At 32.7% G+C, this 26977-nt stretch overlaps 1 protein-coding gene across 2 annotated transcripts in view; it reads left to right on the plus strand.

Annotated features, from left to right (window-relative positions):
• Positions 1 to 10485: 10485 nt before the first annotated feature.
• LOC127735391 (uncharacterized) overlaps positions 10486 to 26977 on the plus strand; it is a 36201-nt gene continuing 19709 nt past the window's right edge. The window contains exons 1-2 of one of the 2 annotated variants that reach the window (XM_052245554.1): positions 10486 to 10608; positions 26364 to 26415. In XM_052245554.1, coding sequence (XP_052101514.1) covers positions 10589 to 10608; positions 26364 to 26415 — 72 coding nt within the window. In that variant the 5' untranslated portion in view covers positions 10486 to 10588. Of the gene's footprint in view, positions 10609 to 20606; positions 21239 to 26363; positions 26416 to 26977 lie in introns of those variants that run through there. The other variant, XM_052245553.1, reaches the window with a different exon arrangement.

The following is a 26977-nucleotide window of genomic DNA, read 5'->3' on the forward strand; positions in this document are numbered from 1 at the left end:
TTTTTTCCCCTTCAAAACACCTGACATACATGTTTATCAGTACTGACATATTTCAATCGTTTCATCAAATTTAAAATTGTTATTATATAACATTCGATGTCATAAAGATATAAACAGTCCTAAATACCTACTACATGTATTATTAGTAATACAATATTTGTATTCGTATCTGATTCTTTGAATTCTATCTCAACTGGAATTTACATCTTATACGCTTTGTATCTTTTCCGTGGCACTTGACCTATTCTCTGCAGGAACAGTGACTAAACAAAAAGCATTCACATCAATACTGATAAAAAGAGCAAAGTAAGCTGGTATTTTGTAAAACAAATGCAAAATATATTACCAGATAATAAACAAAGTCACTTAGATTCCATTCACAATACGTCAAATACATTTTATTAACATTTTCTTGTACAGTAAATCAAGTTATATTACAAATTTGAAATATTTGGCAATCTTCAATGATAAAAGTCAAACAAAAGTTAATGTGATACAAAGGATCGGTATAATTGTAGTGATATCATTTATATATATTTACCACCCGAGACTTTATTACAGGAACAATGCATAGAATTTTAATTTCGACAAAGAAAAATCCATGAACTCCGATGATCTGAATTATGCTCTCGTATATGGGTTTAGATAGTTTACTTTTTAATTCTAGTGATTTTTGGAGTTACATATACAAATGGGGTTACAGGAATATGCATTTATAAGTTCTGCCTAGTATTCAAATTCCTTTCCTTAATTTACCTTTCATACAGATCCCATGAGTTGCGAAAACAATACCATGAACAGTATACATTTAATATATATTTCGTGAGCCAGGTCTAACAATTGTTGTGTTTCATAACAAGTATTAAACACGATCACATATTTCCTTTAACCGTAAACATCTTCCCATTATTTCAAATCATACAGACTCATTTGCAATAATGAAAAATATATAGATCAAAGAAAAATGCAAACCCCAAGTTTAAATTATCCTTTATTGGCCATTTCACCGTTAATCTTAAAGCAAGTCAGCTGCTTTTTCAGCCCCATTGGCTTTAATGCTTGTGGCAATTGACTGAGGCTAATTTCATTATTTAAATGTTTGTGGACACTTGAGGTGACGAAAATTACCCAAATAACAAACGTTGAGCCGACTTTTGTGATAACTTGATCCATAGATTACGGACATTTGGTACAATTAAGGTCATTTATTAAACACCTTTTATCAGCCTCTTGGGTTATCAGACGTCTCCGATAGCCACTTTCCATTTGACCTTTTGAATATGTCCAAGGAAGGTATTTATCCTATATAACTAACATTAATTGAGTTTTAAAAATCTCAGTAATGTTTTATCTTATCATTAAAATCCCATTATCATGGATAACATTCTCAGCTAAAGTGGTACAAGCTTGTTCGGTCTATGTAAATTCCAGAGACATCTTGAACCATCCAGGAGCTTTCGTCGAAGTATCGACCCGGGACACCAGGAGAAAATTTTTTGATCAATTAAAAAATCGAATGTCATTCCAATCGTCTATATGTCACGAATTCTACTTAGCTCTGTCAATTTAAAAACATAAAATGTGCCTGGCACGATTTGGTTTTGACAGAAATGGCCGATTATATGTCAACTTTCTGTCTTTTTTGTCATGTCACTGTTGCTGATTAAGTAACTTAACCAAAAATTCTGGACCGCGAATTATCGTTGTCTTCTAACTCATATTCGTCAATTTTTTTTGACTTTCCAATGTTGCTTACGTTTGAGCTATTCAATTTTGTTCATCGATTCTTAGTTGATCCTGCTACGTCATAAGAGACTTAATATAATTCGCATTTCACCCGAAGATACGTCAAAGAAAAAATGAAAAAAAAATCTAGACATACATATGTCTGTTCAGAAAAACTAACTTTATTATACTACAATACTCGTTAGATGTGACCATGAACTAAGTTTATAGATGATGTTAAACAAGGATGAATGTCCTGAAAGTCAGGTATTTTCCATTATATGCCAACGTTATTTTCCCATATTTGTTTATTTTACTGGTTACATCAGGTGATTTTTGAAATCTTGATTTCTTGAGCCCACGGACGATCTGTCTATATTTGATGTTGTTTGATTGACAGGGTAAATGTTATCATCTTATCAAGTCGTTCACGGGTAAGTGTTTACACAGAGTGATATGACTCGATGTAATGATACCCTGGTGAACATCACACTGTGGGATTCATGATAAATAATTTGTGTTCGTGCCAAAATGGAAAACTGTCTGAACATCTGTGCTTGTCGACCTGTGGGTCTGTCAATTTGATTTCAGCACAATGATCAGCGAGACTTTACGATAACTTACGAGAAATTCAATAGTCAAAAGCAAATACTGTCTTATATACAAAGAATTGTCGAAAAAGAAGTTTTAATGGCTAGCAATGTTTTAAGTGAAAGAAACATACAATTTCTATAATTGAGAAATTGAAGGTGTCGAAGGTGGCGTTTGTTTTCAAATATTAATACATAGTTTACAATTTCCTTTATAAGAGATATGATATTCTCTTTTATTTTCCGAAAATAACCCACATTCTAAAGCCTGCAGGATATTTTCGTCAACATTGTAAAAGACAAAACATTATTTTTGTATGCGCGAACAAAACAATTGAAAACGTATACAATTTCCTCCTTTGGGAGAGTGATAAAATTGAGAATGGAAATGGGGAATGTGTCAAAGAGACAACAACCCGACCAAAGAGCAGAAAACAACTGACGGCCACCAATGGGTCTTCAACACAACGAGAAAATCCCGCACCCGGAGGCGGGCTTCAGCTGACCCTATACAAAAATGTGTACTAGTTCAATGAAAATTGACATCACACTAAACTCCAAAACATATAAATGAACTAAAATTAAAAAACATACAAGATTAACAAAGGCCAGAGGTTCCTGACTTGGGACAGGCGCATAAATGCGGCGGGGATAAACATGTTTTGTGAGATCTCAACCCTCCCCTATACCTCTAGCCAACGTAGAATAAACAAACACGCAGCAATACGCACAGTAAAACTCAGTTTAACAAAAGAAACTAAGGAACATGACAATGATACATAAATTATCAAAGGACTACTAGCAGTCACTGACATGCCAGCTCCAGACCTCAATTTAACTGATAGAAAGATTATGTCTTCATAATATAAAAATCAAGCACATTCCCTCCCGTTAGGGGTTTAGTATCATACCATCATAAAATATATGAGAAGAATATAACCCGTATCATGCAAACAAATGGTTTTAGAATAAATGTGTTTATTTCCGATGCAAAGACCCTATGAGTGAATCAATATTAATACCATAATATGCCATCTTTAATGACCTGACAACAGTATCGTAACTATATCCCTTCAGAATAAGTCTGTTTAAAGGTTTGGTTAGCTTTTGAGGTGAATGTCGACATTTTTGTGCTTTGTATAGAATATTACCATAAAAGATTGGATGTGAAATACCAGAACGTATAAGATGTCTGCATGTTGATTTATATTTTTGAATGATGTCCTTGTACCGATGATAAAATTTAGTAAATTTCTTGACTAGTTTGTGATATCGAAAACCCTGGTGTAACAAAACAATTGTAAACGTATACAATTTCCTCCTTTGGGAGAGTGATAGTATGTATATCTCTACATCAGTTGACAAAATATACTTAGAGAATTTACGTTTCGGCATTGTATATAAATTTTTTGTCTACTATACCCGATAAAGAAAACTCTTTTAAGTGATCCGTAGATGACCGTTGGCAAATGTATGGTTATTCCTAATACACCCTTGTTTTCAATTGACAAGAAAAAGTATCCACTCTTTCTGCTGATTCATGTCATTTTCAGAGTCATCAATCATTTATAGAAAAAGTAAAACAACAAAAATACCGAACTCCAAGGAAAATTCAAAACTGAGCGTCCCTTACCAAATGGCAAAATTAAAAGCTCAAACACATCAAACGAATGGAAAACAACTGTCATATTCCTGACTTGGTACAGGCATTTCCTTATGTAGAAAATGGTGGATTAAACCTAGTTTTATAGCTAGCTAAACCTCTCACTTGTATGACAGTCGCAACGCAAAATACCGATTTCCATAGCTTGACAAATGTTACTGGAATGATATCATCCGGTACGAAGATTCAACATCTTTGGAACCTCCCCCCCCCCCCCCCTTTCCCTCCAAAAAAAAAACAAACAAAAAACTGAGAGGATGCAAATCGAACAAGATTCTGCATGCACACAATCATGTAACATAGGGTAAGAGAGAGAAAGGAGATTTTAAATATGGTGCACCTTTTTTTATCACTCTAAATGCATAGAAAGTCATTGCAACTCATTTTAAGCCCCGTCTACGATCGTAAGGGCATTATGTTTTTCCGAACTGTGGATCTGGATCTGTCGTTAGTCGTTCTGGTTTCTGGTAAAAATTAGTTTACCATTAAGTTATTGTAACGGCAACTTGAAACTTAGTACGTGTTAAGTAGGCTATATGACCTTATATATAGTTCATGATGCATAAAAATATGTAGTACATTTCGCTTTCTCGTAAAACCCGGATATTGGACATTATACACAAAGTATGTTTATGTTAAATAAATATTCTGATAATTCATGTCATGTAAATAATGAATGCTAAAAATACGGAAATTTTCAGTTCGTCACCAATGTATGCTTGTGAAATGATAAAGAGCTTCAAGTGAGCTTTGCTAAGTCTACATTCTGGTGAAAAAAGTCCGAGGTATTGCTGGAAAAATATTTTCAGGACATCGTGTTTAATTTTAGTTTTTAATACTTTAAGCTGACGACTCGAAACTATATATATATGTGTTATGCTTTATATAAACTCCAAAAGTTTTTATTATATTAACTCGCATAGAAATATGAATGAAAAGTGATTTTTTTTACATCATTGAATTAGGCTTCTTTAGATTTAAGTCTCTAGTAAACAAGTACCCCGGGACAAGTACCCATGCTAAGAACAAGTTCTACAACACATCGAGTTAATAAATACCAGGTCACGAACAAGTAAAATATCAATTAGTATACATGTTATATTATCATTGCTAAATGGGTTCATTCTTAAGGAAGATTATTCCTCACGAAGGAAGAAATCCGCGTATCCATGTTTATTTATCATTGCTATCATGGGGGATAGACACATCTAAAACAATTTATAAAATATGCCGAATCAATGACAGGTTGCTTTGGTAACTTTCGTGCCTTTTCCCCTGATATAGAAGGGGAAAACGTAGACATCACACATCTGCCTTAAGCACGACATGATTTATTTTGTCGGAAAACAACTAATTAAACAAACGCAGAGAGAATTTGAGGTTAACTCTTTGTTGATTGTACATGTAGTATACAAATTAATTTTCTAGCATTTATGTGGACCGCTACTTGCATTGTCCCCCGTGTGAATCAGAATTCATCAAATATAAAATAAGGAGATGTGGCATAATTGCAAATGAGACAACTAGCCACCAGAGAACATGAACAGAACATTCCTTCAACACTGAGCAAAATCAAAACCGTATAGAAAGCTATAAAAGGCACCGACATGACAAAATATAAAAAAAAATCAAACGCGAAAACAAACGGCCTGATTTATGTACAAAACAATAAACGAAAAACAAATACCAACGACATCCACAAAATTATATGCTCCTGACTTGGGACAAGTTTATTGTATTGTTGGTTTACTGTCTCTTGGTTGTGTTCACCTTTTCTGTATGGTCTATAATGCAGATTAATTGCAGCCATTTTGTATAAAATTCGTAAGGGTTCCGCAGAACCCAGAGTCTCGCCTACTTAGCTGTTGTCTATGTTTTAGTGTGATAGGGGAATGCACATACTACAGTAATAAATTTACAGTTAATGAAATAAAACGTTTGAAATGTATGAAAAAAGTTATGCTTGTAAAAAATTAATATATTCGAATACATATATCAAATCGAAAGGGGTCAGTATATTTTGAAAACCCATTATATTGTGAAAAACCATTAAACTCGAAAATTTATATATAATATATAAAAGATTTAACGTCTTGGTATCATTTTTCCAAACAAAAAAAATAGCGAAAAAATTATAACTTCGGAGAAAAAGAATTATAACTCAACCAATATACCATAATGAAAAGTACACAAATTAAATATAGGCGTATACTAGTATACATTATTTGACGTTGCAAGGATCTGAAGTGAAAACATGGGATTTGTTTACATAACATATAGTTTCCCATGCCTGTCCAAGTGCAATATATATATATGGTAATATACTACTATACGATTTTTTTATTTCATATTCAACCAAACACGTATAAACTGACAGTTTCAGTTTTTTTAAATACTAGTTACTTGATGAAGTCTATAAAAATGACCAAGGAATCATAAAAGAGTTCAAGTGTAAATGGATTTCCTATCATTTATCATTTTTATATAATCATACTGATCAAATAGTTGTGTCACTAAATGGTACCTTAGTGTAACAGGATGCGGTTTCAAGGGAACTTCCATAAACAAAATTCCTTGAATATCAATATTTACAGATAACTTTGTAAAGTTATTGCCCATATTCATAAAAAAAAAAGTGTGGCTTACAAAGATGTAAACGTGAACGATACAGCAACACAACGTCACAGTGGATTCGGTTGTTCATCTTTTGATGTTTTGGTTAGATATAACTCGAGGTTTAATATTTCAGACAATGGTTTCGTTACAAGGGCTTAAATTCCGTTGTTCAACTTCTGTTCGACCTGTTGTTAAGGTTTCATTGAATGTTCAGATTTATAAACTATTTCCCTGATTAAGGTAGATGGGGTGTCTAAACTATAATCCATAAAAAAAATTTAATAATTTGCCAAAATGTAGTTTATATCATGCTTATTTAAAAAAAATAATAAAGAGAATGGGTCACGGGGCTTATTTTCACGCTACAGGTTGTTCAAAATTGACAGATTTTGTATAGATTATGCATTGAAAACCCAATTTTCTGTCATAAAACGAAAACTACACCATAGAATTTTGAGATAAAATATGAGACGATAGCTCTAATATTATGCTTTCAGATAAGAAAAAGAAAAAATGGGGTCACGGGACCCGTTTTCTTGTTACATAATAAAATAGGTAAATTCCTAACACATTCTATTGTAAAAGTAACTTTATCTGAATGATCTGCCCTTTCATTTGAGTTGCCTCCCCTCATGTGGCAAAGTTGGAAAAAATTGAATCTAACAAAAGTATTCTGTTTTTTGTAAAATACAACCATAAATATGATAAAACATGTCATTTTCTATATTGAATTGAAAATTCTTACACATGAATTACCTACTACTCTCAAAATTGGCACATTTTATTAAAGATCTAGACCGATTGTTTTCTGGTATTTCAAAATCCAAGATGGAGGAAGACACCCTATCTACCTTAAAGAAAGCTGTTTTGTTCAGTAAATATGATTACTTGTGTTGCATCATCAATGTTGCATTCCATGAGCAATGAGGCTGTTGTCAAAATAGTTGAGTACGGTTTGTATGCTCGAACTAAGTTTACATGTGTTTTGTTTTGTGACTGTTGTTTGTCTTTCATCGTTTTTTCTTTTTTGTTATATCATCCATCCTATAGTGAATGTTTCGCCATTTCTTATGACATATTTGTAAATTATACGAACAGTTGAGTTGCAAGATTGAACTTAGATGGTTTTAGTTCTACTTTTATGTCTCTTTTGGTTAAATATAGGCCCCAAGTATTCATCTTTGACGGTCCTCAATTTGGGATTTTGAAAGTAAATCAGAAATGCATACCAAACACAAATAAACTTTTGACACAGTGTTATGTCTTAATGTTGGCATAACATTTTTGAAAAAGACAATCTGATGGACAACAACATTGCGTATTAATTCAGTCGCTGGACCATTATCTAGTGGACAGGGCCTGAAAATGGTCGATAAACTGAGATTTCCAGACAGTAATCTAATTTTATACCAAATATCGTTGTACGTAGTTCCTATCAATTTAACTTAAGCAGAAAACTTAACATTGAAAATGGCTAATTAATTCAAAGTCATTGGACCATGTCCAAGGGGGTAGTGCCTCGAAATATTCATCATACTTATATATATATGAAATGATAGTAATGCAACTTCATACAAAATATCATTGATCTATCACAAGTAGATCCTATCAAACTAACTAAGGCAGAAAACTTAACATTGAAAATTGTAATTTATTCAAAGTCTCTGGACCATGTCCAAGGGGGCAGTGCCTCAAAATAGTCGTCAAACTGATATGTACTGATAGTAATGCAACTTCATATCAAATGTCATAGATCTATCACAAGTAGTTCCTATCAAACTAACTTAAGCAGAAAACTTAACAATTGTTGACGCCGTCGCCTCATCCGTCGCCGGAAAAGCAATCCATGTCTCGCTTTCCGCAACTTTCGTCGCAGGCGAGACAAACACTACGTTTTACTTAAATTGCAGATATCAGATATGTTTCGGCAAACACTAGCTGAATTTTATTGATTAAACTTTGCTGTGTTCACTTTTCCTGATTGACTTTTATTAGGACTGCCCAGAAACACACGTCTTGGCAGCAATACAAGCATTCATGGATGTAACAGGGATCATTTGTAGTCATACGTTTTTTGCTATGGCTTTGTCAGTTTCTCTTCGATTGATGAGTTTTGGATGCCTCCCTTGTACCTCCCCCACTTATTTTCTGCCAAGGTCGTATACGATAATCAAAGTGAAAATAATCCCTTTCGCACAATAATCCGCTCATCAGCAAACTGTTCCACGATTGTATGTTGTAACTTGTAATTGAATTTCACCTATCAAACTCGTCCGGTCAGAATCTGGATGCTTCATGTAGGGAGTGTCGAGATATAAAAACATGCTTGCTTCAATTCTTTGAGGGGACCCTCGTAAAGTAAGCCTACCTATGATTTTAGATTTGTTGTAAATTTCTCATCATCGGGAATATCCACGAAATATTTGATGCTGGACTTTAAGCAAACAAAAAAACAACAATCTTATTGTTTAAACCTTTCATAAAACTACCCCCCTCCCCCCAAAAAAAACCCAAACTAAATCAAAATTTGTCCGTGAGAATAGAAACCCCAAAATAAGAACTGTTGACTGTTCCTTCAGTGGTGTCCAGTTCTATATATTTCATGGACGAGAATAAAATTATACAGTAACCTCACGTAATTATGTAGGTGCTGTTAAGTTGGTCGTACTGAAATTAGGACGAGCAATTTGGACTGTCAAATGACAAAGGGGACACTTTGAGTAGGATTAGAAATATTGCCTTCAATTTGGCACATACGGACCCATACGCGAGTTGTAACAAGGGCTCTTTAGAATTGAAAAATATTGGCCCTCCCATAATTTGTGGACATCGGATTTTTTTAGTTCCAAATCTAATCGAAAATTGAGCAATTCTATTATAGAACTGAAATTCGAGTACACAATTACTACTTTAAAATTAAAAAAAGCAAGTTTATCATCCACATTTATATCGCAGTCCTGGTGAATATTAAAAAATCTGTGCTAAAGAAAAAGATGTCCACAGTATAGAAAACAGTTCTTCCATCTTTCGTACTGTTCAATCCTTAGTGTTCTGTGTAGTGTTCTGTGTAGTGTTCTGTTAGTGTTCTTTTGTCTTTTCGTTGTTTTTTCTGTATTGACCATGGTGTTTTATATTTTTAATCGGACTTTTGGTTTATGATTGCCCCTTGATATCTTCCCACTCTCTCTCTCTTTTATAACAAATATTTTTTATTATCTTTTAACAAATGAATGTAACATCTGAAAACATGGAATCAAATTTATCTGTTTACGAAGTTAACGCACCCAGTGCTTTTAGCCTGCAATACGGATTAAATCCACTAGTTCGGAGAATTACTCCAATATTGATACCGAGAGGCTTCTAAGAAAAGCACTGCATTTAATGCAAGTATGGAATCCTTTATTTTATTTTATTTGAAGTAGACAACTTCAAACTTCAAACTTCAAACAAGTGAAAATTTATATGAAGAAAAAAAACCCCTACAAATAAAACGAGATAAAAATAGATTCGGTGATAACTAAAACACTGTTTCCGTAGCATTTGTGATATTTCTTCAATCAAGAGTTTAATAATGTGTTATGTAACCCGGTACAGGTATGAAACAGCATTTAGTGAAAGGTTATTAGCATTTAAAACAGAGTAAATACTAATCGTCCTTAGTCTATGTTTACAGCCCAACCTATGCAGGTTGAAGGGTTTTGTCAGATAAGGAGAACATACCTTTTTACCTTCGAGATTAATACAAAGTTTCAAAAATGGTAGGAATCTGAATTATTTTGTTTTTCACGTAGCTGAAACTGGACCTACGTACTATTTCATTCAAGTCATTTCCGACTTGTGACGTCATTCATACTGTACATGTATAACTGTATATAGATATATATCATCTCAGTATACTTTAGAGTGTTTTAAACGGTGGGAAGTAATATATGTCACAATAGAGGCTTATCTACTAATATGTGGAACACAAAAGACGGGTCAATTCTCAGAGTCCATGTTTATTAAATGCAAAAGGTAAGTTCTAAAGCCATTTATTTCATTGGAATGAGAAAAAAATTAGACAGTAATTGCGCAGTTATAGTGTCATAATCTTAATTCAAAAAGGTCCGCAATCTATACATATTTTTAGTTTTGTGAGCAATGAAGGAAAGGGGGAGGGTACTAGTAGATCTAAAACTAGAGCGCTTCAATAAAGAAATATATTGATGTCCGTGGCATTTGAAATATATTTATTTAATCTTTAAATGTATGGTTTTAGGTTTGTAACTTAAACGCAATAATATATATATATATAATATACATTATCCCTGATGATCGAAGGTGATCATATATTATAAAATGGACGTTATCGTTACATTTTGAAAAATTTACTTATACAACTGAGAATATTAAATAACGGCATTTTACAAAGTTTATTTTATGTTTAAGGTAACCGAATACATTGCATAGTATATTTTCATCAGCTGTATTCTATCATTCAGCTTGAATAAAAAAATGTTTCTGTCAAAAACAAGTTTTGCTTCATAAACTAAAATTTATAATAACGAATAATGTACATAGAAAAAGATAATAAATGTTCTGTGACATTTAAACATTCATAACTGTAAAAAAAATCTGTGTTAGTTTTCTTCGTATTCTATTTTATTTGCATAAAATATGGATTGCTCAAATTTAGCGATAAACACCCTGTATATTCAGGGAAATAGTGGCATAACAAGTGTTAGGGTTTGAATTTAAAATACATCAGAAGAAGACTGATTATTTTGCCTACTTGCGGAAAAAATTGTGTCCCCTTTGGAAAGGTTGCACGGGAATTGAAACGTCTAGAGCAAAGTGGCATTTTCCCTACACGTTCCTTTGAATTAATGTCGAAAACATAGAAAATTCAGACATTTTTTGTAATTTCTATAGCAGATAATTGTAATGATAACCACACCAATGTGGGAAATACATGATTTGTTTTATTTAAGACTTATCTCGTCTCGGTATAGACTTTTAGCGTTCACGCGACGTTCGATAATCAATCAGTTTAGGACTTATATCTACAGCAATCATATAATGATTTAAGTACATTCCAAAACTAGGGACCTATACATTATATGCCGTTTTTACAGAAGCTTACTTACACACAATCTTTCATTTCTTATATCCATAAGGACCTACAATCAAATAACAATACTGTGGTTTCCTGTTTGTGTATTTTTCAAGGACCAAGATAATTATATTTTTAATATAAAATGAAATAAAAAAGATAATTGCTTAAGATGTTATTTTCAGCATTATATCTGAATATTTTCAAGGCAGGTGGCATGATGAATAGCCTTGTTTTTGTTGTAGCTTAAACACATTCCTTCTTTTTATTGCTTAAAATGTAAGAGACAAAGTATACAGTATCAGCAATTGAATCTTTTGAATGAAATACATTATGATACTATAGCATAGAGAAGTTATCGATTCAATAACTCTTGGAGCACAGGGCCACGAGTTAACGTTTTGTATAAAGGCATTTCAAAAGTATTCTGTGCACGTTTTTTAAACGTTTTTCAAGAAATCATAAAATATGTTTTACTTGCAGTGAAGTGAGTTTTTTAGGTCCGTGTTGAATGCCTCACTGTGACTTTGAGACGAAGAACAACAATAAAAGCGCTGTTCCTTTGCCTTCCGTGTTTTTGCTGTACTTGAACTGATTTTGTGTCATGGGATATGCATTCGGGAAAAAGAGTAACCCACACCCTAGTCTGTTATAGTATAGTAAACACATATTAACAAAGTAAACACATCATTTGTTTTCTTCTCATATCATTCTCCTCAGTTAAAATCCGATCAAACACTAAAATATGCCTTCATTTTGACTACTTATTAATTTTTTTTCTTGCAACTAAAATAAAAGATGTCGGGTAAACGTTCATGTCGGAGCCTTTTATAGCCAACTATACGGTAGGAGTTTTTCTCATTGTTGAAGGCCGTACGATTGCCTATAATTGCTAACATCCACTTTATTGGTACTTTGGTGGATTTTTGTCTCATTGGCACTCATATTTCATCTCCTTATTTTTATAATGAGATAAAATCCCGACCAGTCTCGTTTGGTTATCCAAAAAATTTCAGAATTTTGAATTTGTGTTGGTTAACGTCCTGTTGCAAATGCTTCATGCATATTCATGAGGAGTACAAATTAAAAATAAATCCAGTTGGTTGGTGGTGGTGGACAGGGATGAAGTGGAAAATAAGACTGCTACTGTGAAAAGATGTTGGATTATAGCGGACATTTTACTTTACACTGACAGGCCACCTGCGGACCCCTCAAAGTGCTGTTTGAATTAAACTTCCTAAAAGGATTGGTAGGGTTCGTGTTGCTTAATCTTAATTTTCCATTCAGTATTTTTTTACTGTTATCTAGTTTCTTCTTTTTTTAGAGTGGGGGGGGGGGGGGGGGGACTTTCTGATGTACCAACTCCACAATCCGTAAAACATCTCTTAAGTAATGAGGGAGGTCAAATTGTGGGGAATATACATTGAAGTACAGAAACAGTTCACAAAACAAATGGTGTGAAGGGGATTATCTATAATTTCTGAATATCACAGCAATTTTGAATCACAATTTTAGCATCCCTATCCTGAAAGTGCTGAATTCCGTGAGACAACAAAATTCCAATTTTCTAAATTCGCACACAAGACATTTCGCTACATATAGTAAAAGGGAATGCAATATGAAGTTCTTGTTATACAGAATTATAACTGAGACTTAAAAAATATCTTGACATGCTGAATTATACCAGTATATATACCTTCTTCTGGATACTGCAAACATTCCATTCTTCATGTCGTACATTGTACACTTAAAGAAAACGTTTTTTTAAATAATTAGTTAGTGGAACTTTTGTTAAATTGTGGGAACCTAATTTCTTGTATTTCTAGCTGTAGGTGGTTTATTTAAGATGACCATGGTGATAATTATCTTGTATTTTTTATCAGTTTAGATTTTAACATCGATGTATTCGCTGTTTAACATGAGTGAGAAGTAATGAATGTACATTTCTGATAAATGGCTAAAATAATTAAACAGTAATTATATAATAATAGATCGTTTAATTCAAATCTGACGATTAGCTTCTGGTATTGGAGACTAATGGCGGTTATGATTGCCACTAGCAAAAACTTGTGACGAATTATTATAGATAATTTTACATCAGAAGACGAAGATCTTAGTTGCATAAATTGGATCAAACAGAGATTATAATCGTGTTGACATTCGTAGGCAATTAACATAAATTTTACTATTTACCTGTTTTCCTGGCGCAAACGAAATAATTAATATTTAAACTTGAAATGGTTTGTGGCGCAAATGAAATGCTAATTGACGCAAATGCAAAGCGCAAGTAAAAACAGTTAAGGTGTTTACTTGTAATTCTTGACTGTTGTGTTAATATACTTATTATATTTTGTGTTTTTGCTTGACCCATATGGGTGCAATTTGAAAATAAATTATAAATTGTTATATATATATATAATATATATGATATCAAACAACGTTGACCGAAATACCAAAATTTAGTTTTCTTTGGAATCAAGCTTAAAAATGTCGAAAAATCCAAAATATGATTGTTAATGTGAACTTGTCAAAACTTTTAACGCAAAAAAAGTGTTTAAGTCATATGAAACGAGTTTCTGGTGATTATAATGTTAAGGAAATCATTGAACCAAAGCATGCGTTCCTGTACTGTTATGAATCAGTTTATGGCCAAACTCAGTAAAGACCCGTCTTAATTCCATTTAATTGATAAATTCAACAACACTTACCGTTATCTTGATGATATTTTTTCGTTAAATAACTTCAAGAATTCTCTAAATATATAATACTGCAGAAATTTACCCACAGGAACTTACCTTAAATAAATCAAATATTAACAGCAATAAGTGTCCTTTCCTAGATTTAGACATTTCAGTTTTACACATGAAACTCTAAACAAAATTTACGATAAAAGGGACGATTTTCATTCCCTATTGTTAATTTTCCTTTTTTGGACGGTGATGTTCATATGGCACCATCTTACGGTGTTTATGTATCCCAACTCGTTCGTTATGCCCGTGTCTGTAGTGACGTTTTGGATTTCAATGAGCGTAATCTATGTATTACTGGTAAATTATTAAGTCAGGGATTTCGTTACCACAAATTACTTAAAACCTTTACTAAATTCGTCCATAGATACAAAGATTTGGTTTGCAAATTTGGCTTTACCTGTAAAAAACTTATTTCAAACGGAATAGCACATCCTAAATTTTACGGTGCTGTTGTTTACCGAGCCCGGACATTTATATACGATCCGGGTAAACTTATCAATCCTTTAAATAAACTTATTCTAAAAGGTTACCAATTCAACACTGTAATTAGATCTTAGAATATTGTTTTATTAGTATAAATATTGATTTTGTTCTCAGTAAATTAAAATCATACTAAATAGTTTTGTTCTACACATATGCACTTTAACGGTACTACAGTCTGTCGATACCTTTATTTTGGCATTGCACAAGGTCATGTTTTTCTCCGACTGTTAATAGATATAAGAAGATGTGGTATGAGTGCCAATGAGACAACTCTACATCCAAGTCACAATTTGTAAAAGTAAACCATTATAGGTCAAAGTACGGCCTTCAACACGGAGCCTTGGCTCACACCGAACAGCAAGCTATAAAGGGCCCCAAAAATGACGTAATGACGTCTTTACAATAAATCCATTGGATGTTGGATGTGTACTGATTGATATTTTAGTCTTAGATACATGTTTTTTTTATAAGTTGTTATTGGCTTTGAACTAGCTCTCAGTAACTGCGAGTACTCTCAGATCTATACTTATTGTCCTTTTTGTTGTTAGGGATGAGGGTTGGATAAATACCCAGCCACGTCCGATCTGTGTTTTTGTTTGATTGTTCTGCTTTGTATCGATCTGATGAGTTAAGCCTTTTTCAACTGATTTTTATATTTTGTTCTTATGCTGTGCTGTTTCACCACTGTACCAGGTTAGGGGAGGGTTGAGCGCTCACAGACATGTTTAACCCCGCCACATTCTTTATGTGCCTGTCCCAAGTCAGGAGCCTGTAGTTCTGTGGTTGTCGTGGGTTCATGTCGGTCATATTTGTTTTTCGTAAATTGTTTTGTTATAAATTTAGCCGTTAGTTTTCTCAATTGAATTGTTTAATTTTTTTTATGTCGGGGCCTTTTACAGCCGACTATACGGTATGGGTTTTTCTCATTGTTGAAGGCCGTATGGTTGCCTATAATTGCTTACATCCACTTCATCTGAACTTTGGTGAATATTTGTCTCATTGGCAATCATACCTCATCTCCTTATTTTTATATATATACTAAACTAAATATTCTGTGCACGTTTTTTATGAAATATATAATGTATAAGGAACAAAAAATAATGTACTCGGTAATTGTTGATCGAAAACCTTTACTTCTAATGATCTATCGGGGGTTTGTGTCGAAGATTACCGATTGTGACCTTGATAGACAATCAACACAGAATCATTGAACACGTGTATAATATGTGGAGATGATAGAGCGATGTTTATTTGTTTGAATTTTTTTTTATATTTTCCACGCGTTCCCGTTTGTTGATTAAACTTTGTCATAACTGTTGTTAAAAGATTCGGTGTATACTTTATTTTTCTTTCGGGATCGGTTATTGCTATTTCTTCCTCTACGTTTGTTTACTTTTTCTTCCATCAAGGTTTTCCCTTATTTCTTGCGCTGTCTGATTGTCGAATTTCTAAGGCGGTGTCGTGGTTGAAGTTATTGCATACGGAAAGGTGTCGGTGAATTAGAGAACAGGAAGATAATAATTCAATAACAGTGCATTTTTGAAGATTTTGATAAAAAGGAGTTTTTTTTTTAAATGAAAGTCTATACACGTGTTTTATAGCCATTTAAGTACTGGTATATAAAACAAATTCAGATTGTCTGATAAATTTGAAAGATCATATGACTTAAACAGTTTAAAAACAGTTTCCAGGTCTGAAAAGCGTGTGTTCTTGTTGAAAGCCGTTCGGTGACCTATAGTTGCTTACAACTACGTTTTATTATACTTCATGTCAAAATGCCAGATTTTGATTGGTTAATACGAGGGAGACAATTTACTCTATCCCATGGCAAATACTCTATTACCCTTCACGGAGACGATTGCTCAAGTGTGCGCTTTAATAAATACTGACGATTGTTATGTACAAGAAGACATAGTTTATTACTTTGAATTTGAAATTTAATAGACAGTAATAACAGAACATTCAGTATAATAAATTAAATAACACATATCTGAGAGGGTGATAGGACCGTTTGGATTGCCAACAGGACAGGGTTGTAACAAGGATTGCATTAATATTCTTAGACAATCTTAATTATTTGATAGAAATCAATCAGGGTGTCTGATTATGCATTTTCAGCTTTCAACTAAAGAAAGATTTTTTGACTACATATGTTACCATTTTTACCTATCGTATGTTTAGACGAGAATTTCCCCTAAAACTTCTAATTTTATTATGCAGTATAAACAAACAGCATTATCAACCTTGCACCTATCGTAGAAATATTTGCATGTGTAAACTAGCTTCCTCTTAAGGAAGAGTCACCTAATTTTGATAAGATAATAAGACCGAATATGTATAAATAAAGACAGATATGTCTGACTATTTCTAGTGACTAATGACTGAACACTGTACATTAGTTTATCAGTTGTCTCATACTTTTAAATATGCAACAAAAATCCCCGATTTTTATTGCAATCGTTAAGCTATCTTGATATTTTATACAGATTAAACATCAGTATTTTGTTTTTCTTCCCGGACGCATTTTACAACGACATTGTCAGTTTCAAAATTGGCTTTTAAAACGAAAAACTATGAGTTACCCGAATATATCTAAAGTAATAGGGAAACCTAGGGAGAAGATATGAAATCCTAATTTTGATATATAAAGTTCTGGTAAACCCTTTAACCGATTTATTTTCAAATTTAGGACAAAATTATATCGGACCACAACTTCTACCATCATTGCCATTACCAACATGAATTTTATCCCTATCTCTGCACAACGGGCTTTAGGGATCACTATTCGTTGATGGTCTTCTTTCTGAATTATCTTACTCGATGCTCGCCTCAAGTGCGTGAGGTCATGGGTTCGATCCCCAGCTTGATCCATGCAAAGAATTGGTATTTGCTGCTTCTTTGCCAAGGACACGGTGTTTAGGAACTAAGAACAAATATTTGTCGGCTCAGAGTCAAAATAATTTGTTTTGGTAGGGTGACTGTGGACTTTAACCATGTGAACTAGCACGTTAAAATTCAACGCAACGTGTCGATATAGATCAATCGATCATCACATCATCTTTTTGAATTATATTGAATGAACCCCATCCAGCCAATAGGGTCAATGTTCATATGAATGTACCAAATCCAGAACTTCGTCATTGAGTATTTTGCTGTTATTTACTTCCTACTTATAAGACTCTGGGCAATGCAGAGCTTGACATATTGTATAGACACTTTCTATTGTGAAATACTTGAATAATTTCAGCAGGCAATTTGCCTCGATAGATGACATGCCTTGACCATGCCGAACATCCAATATGACGACCGTTCCTAAACATATCTTTTATATATAACCTCATGCAATAGTACATTGAAACAAGTTCTAAAATATTTAGGCCTGAATCATCATTAGCGTGTATTCTAAAATTGTAAGCGAATATACAGTATGTCCCTGTGAACAGATTTACAGTACTGTTACAAAGATCAAAATTATGTATAAATATCACAAGAGCCTTTTAAGGCTCCTTGGACAATATTATATGTTTCTTGGTTAGTCGTACGTACCTTTCTTAGATATTTCGGAGCTTTGTGAGTTGATTGATCGTAACGTCCAGTGGCAAATATGTCATATGCATAAGGACAACCAACAAATTCATGATAAATCAAATAGGTAGGTTTTGAAAAGAGGTTCGACCTGGACGAAAGACGGGAAATTTAGACCTCATTACGTGGAAAATGTATGTTGGATAGGTACAGATATTTTGTCTTGAAACAGGCCACCTACGGGCCCTCACAGAGTTGTTGCAATGATTCTTTAACGTGTTGAGAGCTTAAATCCTCCCCGGGCTACACGAGCTATCGGATTTAGCGTACAAATTCCGACCAGACGTGGCTGCCTATTTATACACACAGCCGTATTGTCGCCCCTCTTGTGCATTGATTTTACTATCGAATGGGAGAAGTCAGGTGACAATATTTTTATATCACACTGGTTAACTAAATACTAGTTAATTTAATGGAAGGGAGTGTCTTACTGGAGTTAATACTATCTAACAATTGCATGAGAATGAAGATGCGTGCCGAATGCCATATTATGGAAGGAAAATCAGAAACAGCAAAGCAAGAGAGGAACAACCAGACAAATAATTCTTTAAACTTTAACTCCTTCAATCCGAGAATGAGTCACTTTATATTGTTTCATATACAGTCATAATTTGATTGTTTTGTATTGCCTATATGTAAAATTACTATGGTGTTTTGCTGGTCATTATTTAGTTAGCGTTTTCATCATTGGATATGTTCTCACAGTTCTTTCAACACTCGGGAAACCTTTGTCCTCAACATAAGCCTTCGCTTAAACGGTTATCATTTTATACAATAACGAGTTTTCCGCTGATTTTCATATCTTTTTAATTTGACAAAATCTTTTGACGACTTATACAAATTTTGTTGAACTTGGTCAGTTGTAAGACAGTTTAAAGTGCTTTGCACCTTTGAATTCTAATCAAATATGACTTCAGTTTGTTCATTTTGGTGGAATATATGCTATACTTTGCCTTCGGATCCTTGAACATTTCAAAAGATAATTATTAAAAAACACGAAAGGGGAGGTAATCGAAATTTACACACCTGACAGACATAATTGGAAAATAATTGCAACAGTGTCAAAGCGAGCAAATATTACAACCTTCGGGGTGGTCTCGGGTTTTAACATATTACCCAGGAGATTTGAGGGATTATCTGCAAAATCGAAAGTATATTACCTCCATATTTTGTTATCTGCGATCATTTTATATATAAAAAATAAATTTTAATATTGATATTTCGAACGGTTATATTAAATCTGATAAAGTTTAAATGTACATGGTCAATTTATTTGAAAAATTAAATATAATGGGATGCAATATGCGAAAATATGATTTACTATAACATGTTTTGATAATCTGAATTAAAATCTTTGCATGCAGACAAAATATAGACACAGTTTGGATTGTTCAATTTATCATTTTGTGGGGCATATTAAAAGTATCGACTGCGTATTTGCATTTGCTTTTGTCGTGTCTTTATCAAGAAAAAAATGATAAAAATGATAGAGAATTAAATGCTGGTAAATTTTGTAATAAAGATATGTGAAAGAAATGAATCAAACTTATGTAAATGATTAAAGGTGCAGTGTCGTTTAATAAATGCACTGTCTATAACTAGGTGAAACGGTAATAAAGTCCAATTTAATGTGTTGATATTTTCTAAAAATAAATTAAAAAAATATACCAAAAAATTATCACTACATGTAAGAAAAAACAAGTTATATATAAAAGTTATATTCCTTATTCTTTTCAAATTCGGTAAGCATTTAGGTGTTTCCCTTGAAAACTTTTAAGTATAAATGCAAATTTAGATTTAGAGAAAGTAGGTGTATCCTAAATTTATTTTGACATCCGTTTGAAAAAATCGATTTTGAGCGAAGATGTGAACTGCATTTTATTGGTAATTTGCTCTACCTTGAATGATTGCAAATATTCCTTGTTTAAACACTCAAAATAGAAAAAAAGATCATAAACAATCTGTAAATTTTGTACTATTTAAACCTATTTAAAGTATTTTAAAAAGACTAGTGTGTTGTTTATTCATGTTTTCTATTGTTTCCCATTGGCCAATCAAATGAGAGAGTCACGGTAAAAAGAGCACACATTCGAATCGGTGATGAACTCTAGTTTATCACTATACCAGGTGACTGTTGTGAGACTAGTTTGTGTACGCTTAGCCTCGAATATGAAATATATAAAAGTGAAATCAATTAGCGTCATAATTAGTGTTATATAATGTGCATTATAATTAAAAATATCGGAAGAACCTTAAAAGTATATCAGTTTGGATTAAATTACAACAAAAGTTTTTGATTTTTAAAAGTTAAAAAAAATCTCGACAAGATGGATATATCTTACTGCACATGTTTTAAAAGTGGTATTAGTTTATATCTAGTTCGTTTTGTAATATGTGATACTTGTCTAATGTAATCATTTGTGAAATGTAACTGGGGATTAAATGTTTTCTTTGCGCAAATTTTATTTTCAGTTTAACATGGAAGCCTACTTACAAACATAGTTTTCATTATTTTTCGGATAGAGATTTTCATATATTTTATTATTCGTAATTTTATCGCACCACTATATAGCAGTGATTACTGTGGAATAATTACCGTATGTTTTCCATGAAAGTAAACCCCTATAGATGGCCAAGTGACTTCTTAAGCATCTTAACATGGCCAAAAGCTTCCGATACCGGGGTCTTGACGCATTATGAGGAAAAGTGCTACAGGATTTAGCTATCGATGCAGGTTTGTAGATCAAAATTCCATTTATATAAAATTGTTAGTTTAATTAATTGTCTATATGACATAAATGTTATTGGATAAACACATTCCTTATGTAGCATGCAATCCAGTGTATATAAGGTATATATATAGGAACGGACAATTTGCGCCGAAATAACTTGTGAAATTGTAGTCGGTTTTTCAGACAAATTGATCTTGTCCCCTTGAACCGGAGACTAAACTTCGTGCACACTGCAATTATTCACTATGATAAATCTATACAACTTGACTTAAGTTCTCTTTTCTGTCTTAAGGTAAACATGCATATCTCTACATGTAAGATAAAATATTTGTTTTAATATTTGTTTTCGGAATAAGTTACGACTGTGCGACAATTTCATCCTGGCACTAAAATAATCTGTTCGGAAGTTTGCCTGGGAGTAGCAGCAGTCGACACCCAGTTCACGTGAACCATGTTCTTTCAAAACTTCATCTTCCCTTGAGAAGAACTATCAAAACACTTGTTATAAAATCTATTTTTGATAATCATTTGGTATTCCATAACGTGTTTTAAATTTTATACCACATTTAAAAAAAATCAAAGGCGAATTGAAAGCTTTCTGTGTTTCAGAAATTTGTCTGCCATAAGATTAAAGATTCTTGTCATTTGAAATTGAATATCTTTAAATTCAATTCAAATTCATAAGCTGAACAACTGTGAATATTTTATTTAATAAAACATGCAGGTTTTGTATATTGACCGTGTATGGATAATATTTACATTCTAAATATCACAGATAATATTTATTTGAAGATTAAATTTCACAATCAAATGAACATTTGCAGTGTTAGGATAAATATTGAGGTCAGTTTGTGCTATCAATTCACCAATGATAAACAAAATCAGATTTTAAAGATAGAACCTTATCAAGGCCAAAAATATTGTAATTTACATATATTTCAAATCAAAAGTTTCCTCAATGAAGTTTTTGATCAAAGATAAAGAACATCCAAACAGCGGAAAGGCCGATTTTTGTCAGTTCAACTTGATTTGTACGTGTATTAAAACGTCGCATACCATTACTTCCATGTCTCGAACCCGGGATACCAAAATGGTCGTTGCAATAAAAAACAGCTCTTCTTCGTGGAGGTGGACAATTTATCACGCAGCAACCATTTGCACATCATCAATTTCGAAATAGTTTGTTCACAGAGTTTATTTCAATTGAATAAAACTACTTAAAGGTTGTACGTATGGGAAAATAAGTTTTTGTGGTTTCTTTATTTAAAAGCTGTATATCACAGGCGTGTAGCAATAAAGCAAGATTGTATATATAAATCTAGCATTCAAAAAGGTTCAAATTTGGTCACCATCCCCTTGTTTCGAATGGTTGTTTCCCAGATTAACCATTGTCCGGAGAATGTGAACACCTGGGGAAGCATTTGTAGAGATGATCAAAGGTGTTACCCAAAGAGCGTTGGGACAATTAGATTATTATTTTCATTGATTTCAACGAAGTTCAATTTTACTTCTTTTTTTTTTGTGCCTGTCAAGTTTTGATCTTGGAACGTATTCACTGATTTTGTATGGCCGAATCTTATCACGATATATTGACGTTGAAAATGACAATCACCTTATTTCAAAAGAAGTCTACCTGTAGAATATAAATATTAAAGGGCTTACTGCACAATTTGAAATGTCAGGTTACACTTGTGTGGTCATCTAAGCAAAATACACATAAAAAGTATTAAAAACAAAATTTTTAAGGCCTTAATACATTCATTTGAAGATAGGGCTAGGAAAACGTCTCATTAGAAGAGATTATATATATCCTTTGAAGTTTGACTAAGATGTGTCACATGGGCCCCGGGGAAAAGGATGGTTTTTGTCCTTAAATTGTTATTTAATGTAAATATCACTTAATAGATGTAATCTATTTTGATGGTTACAAATTAGTGCGGATTTTTATAGCCAGCATGTAAAATATATCTTAATGCATACCGAGTAGTTTAAAGATCACATGTTTGACAAGAGACATGCATTTGAACTCCTCATTCCAATACGTCTGGAATCCTAGACATCTTACAAGCGAGACTTTAATACTCTCGCAGACCAATTATAAGAATGGAAAAGAGCCTTTGAAAGGACACGAGCAAAAATGATGCTTTTGAAAGTCGCAACCCCGTCCCTCTCATACTGTTATCGATATTAAATGCCAATAAAAATGATGGGAGCTAGCAAGTTTTGTTCAAAGCGTTGATTTTAAGTATTTTCTGCTCGGATGCGTCTTTTCTCCTTTTCAGTGCACATGCCTCTTGCTTTTGATTTGCCATGAACGTATATTGTCCGGGTTTCGGTATTTTGGTTCCACATACCTGTTATGCTTAATAAGCAGACAAAATATAAAATTTTACTGAATGTTGCTGCATACTGATCTCAGTATAATTCGTTTTGATGCCTGTAAATTCCCGCCAACATAGCAATATTTCTGGCAAAGAAATGTCGTAAAAAGACCAAAGCTATTTTTAACATATTCACCTTGATAAGGTAGCGAAATTTTACACCTGTTGGTGTGAAGTATGTTTAATTATTATTTTATTGTTGTGGAATTAGTTTGAATGGTCGTATAATGTCACATAATCTGTTGGTAGGAAAACATTTGCAGTAATATTTATTCAGGAAATAAATTTTCAACAACAATATTTAAACTGAAAATCGCCTTACAAAAGGACAAATAATTGAAGTATGTAAAGTAAAAAACGAAATATTTCATTTTCCTCGGGCAATATTTTGAATAAGATTCTAACAGACGACATTCGTAACAATAATTGTACGTTAACATGTATAGTATATTTTACTATGCTTTGTTTCACTTTGACAAGGTCATGAAGGGCCACAGAATGACAGTTCAGTTTTTAAGTTGGTTAAACATATGTATTTTTATATATCTGTTTTTATATTCGACCTACTCTTAAAAGTAATGTTCCTAGTTTGCGGTTACCAAACATTTTTCATAATTTAGTAGACCAAGTGTCTTTTAACATGGACAAATCAGACAAAAAATATGTCTACAGAAAGGTTAAATTTGCCCAGGTTTTACAATAAAATCCCTTCGCATCTGGTAAGGCTTAAATCTTCTTTCTAATCCTTCAAAATAATAGTGACAAACAAAAATTGAGTTTTACAAAAACGCAAGCAAGCTTAAATCTGTAAATACATGTAATATATATTTTTTACTTACTAGTATTTGAAAATTATAATGATTAAACCTGACATTATATTTGTTACTTTTTTGTCTATGCAAGCATATCAATGCACTAAGAATTCGCTTCCAATACATTTCTGTGATTCGATCAGAACTAATAAATAAACTTATTATCGATACCAGGCTTAAAATGCTGTATGCCAGACGCGCGTTTCATCTACAAACGACACATCAGTGACGCTCGAATCGAAAAAGTTAAAAAGGCCAAATAAAATAAGAATCTGAAGAGCATTGAGGACAGAAAGAGTATACTGTTGTTATTTTGATTACAGAGATATAAAATGTCGCAATGTCTGATCAAATCGTACTTCATCCATATGAACGACAAGTTTAAATCTTCTGTCAAAGACCAAGGGATATGCCAAATGAAAAATGTGATAAGTTTTGACACAGTTTATCTCGAGGTTTATATTTTATAATATTAAACCAAAATTTATAGAACAGTATATATTACGTGGCAATACTGCAATTTTAAAACCAATGACAATAAATCTTCAAAAAATTGTAATGAAAACTGTTCGTACCGAGCACGTGGTCAGAAATGGGATTGTGTGCGACAAATATTTTACCATAAATGGGAACAGTCATTTCATTATCTCTCAAAAACGTTCAGAAGTGTTGTAACAGACAGATAAAGTATCGCAGAAGTCGTGAAAGTTTTTATCTTGCTTGATAATGTAGAATTTTACTCTTATTTTGTTACTCTTAAAAGTACGCTGAGTCCCTTGTGTTTTGTTTATACACTTAGTCTTTCATCTATTACATATAAACTCCATTATTTTCCGCTAGTTTCAAAAAGCACATTTATCACCGAGATAACGTTATATGCATGATTTTAGTCTTCCTAATTATATTTTGACAAGTAATAAAGTAAAATTAGTAAGTTTATGCAAGTTATTGTCACCTTAAAGTGCATCTGGTATTTCAATCCTGTCAAATTATTTAAGAAGATCTGTTTAACAAAAGAACATGGAGATTAAGTTGTTAGATTTTGGTTATGAAACGAAACAATCTGTTTTATCTCATTTTCTCCCATTCTGGGAGGTTTGTCAATGAATCATTTAGAAATACAACTTATTTCGCTTTGTAAGGTGAAGATCAGAGAAATGATTTTTTGCATGTTTCAATGATTCGTCACGTCTTTTTTCATATTTTTTTATGCTAAATTTAAAGAATACTTTTATTGTTTCTGACATTCCTGTTTCAGTTTACTATAACATGTTATCATTACGTGTTTAGAAAGTTTGGCAAACATTTTGCCAAAGCTGGCGTGAAACAATTAAATGCCTATCCGGTTAATGGTTATTTAATAGAAGTTATGCTTTCATTCATAATTTTGCGTTGGAGTAATTAAGAGCAATGTGCATCTACATTTATGATATGATGCATATTCGAAATGATCCATCAATTTTTTCTGAATAATATGCATGCTTCATTTTTATGTGTAGATTCATTATCGATATATTTCGTAATGATACTGATATGACCAGTTATTGCATATAAAGAGTATAGATTTAAATGAATGCTGCAAGTTTAAAACCAATACGAACATGTTGGCTCTGTTAAAAAACGGCTTGTACAGAAAATGTCTAAAGTATATACAATTTTAACCATTAAATAGTACATCGGTCGTTTTTTTTAAACGTTTAAGTCACTACCTTTGTGGTTATATATGCAATTGATTATCAAACATACATATAAACTGTTCCGTACGCGACCTTTGCATTTTTGAACTGAACATATCTAGCAAACCGTACAAAATGGTAGATGTATTATCCGAGGTTCTGGGTTATCAATCTGAGAAGACAATTAACACATGTCTATTTCAATGTTTTGTAAACAATTACTGTTATTTATTGATGGGTTTTTTGTTTTATTTATAGGTTGACTACTCTGCTGCTCATTTTACAAGTGTATATTGTTGACGCTTCTAAGGTAAGTGATAATATGTAAGATAGTCTGTTTAAAACATAACCTGTGATTCGGGATCACCGCTCGAAAACCGACAGGGCAGGGAACCAGGGCTATATTTAACCTATTTTCAAGACACATTCGCAGCATTCTTTTTATTATTCAAATCAATTGAAATCCTTCAAGTCCCTGTACTATAACATCTTTCCTTGTTTCAACAGTTTGTATGTGGTACTTAAGTTCGTATTACCACACTAACATTCTTATATATGTCCAATGACATGATGCATAAATACCTATAACTTAAATCTGTCCAATGACATGATGCATAAATACCTATAACTTAAATCTGTCCAATGACATGATGCATAAATACCTATAACTAAAATCTTTCCTTTGCTCAAATCAATAAAGAAGTAGCATGTTCATTTTCAACAGTTAAAAAAAACAATGATTTTCAGAAAAATTCTTTCCGAACAGCATGTTGCCCAGACAGACCGTATACAGTACTATACAAAATTTACTTGTATCAACATTAACCAGTACTCACTTTTTTACTCGTTTATCAAAAGAAAACACGATATTC

Source organism: Mytilus californianus, unplaced genomic scaffold (assembly GCF_021869535.1).
Source record: "Mytilus californianus isolate M0D057914Y unplaced genomic scaffold, xbMytCali1.0.p SCAF_3, whole genome shotgun sequence".
NCBI lineage: Eukaryota > Metazoa > Mollusca > Bivalvia > Mytilida > Mytilidae > Mytilus > Mytilus californianus.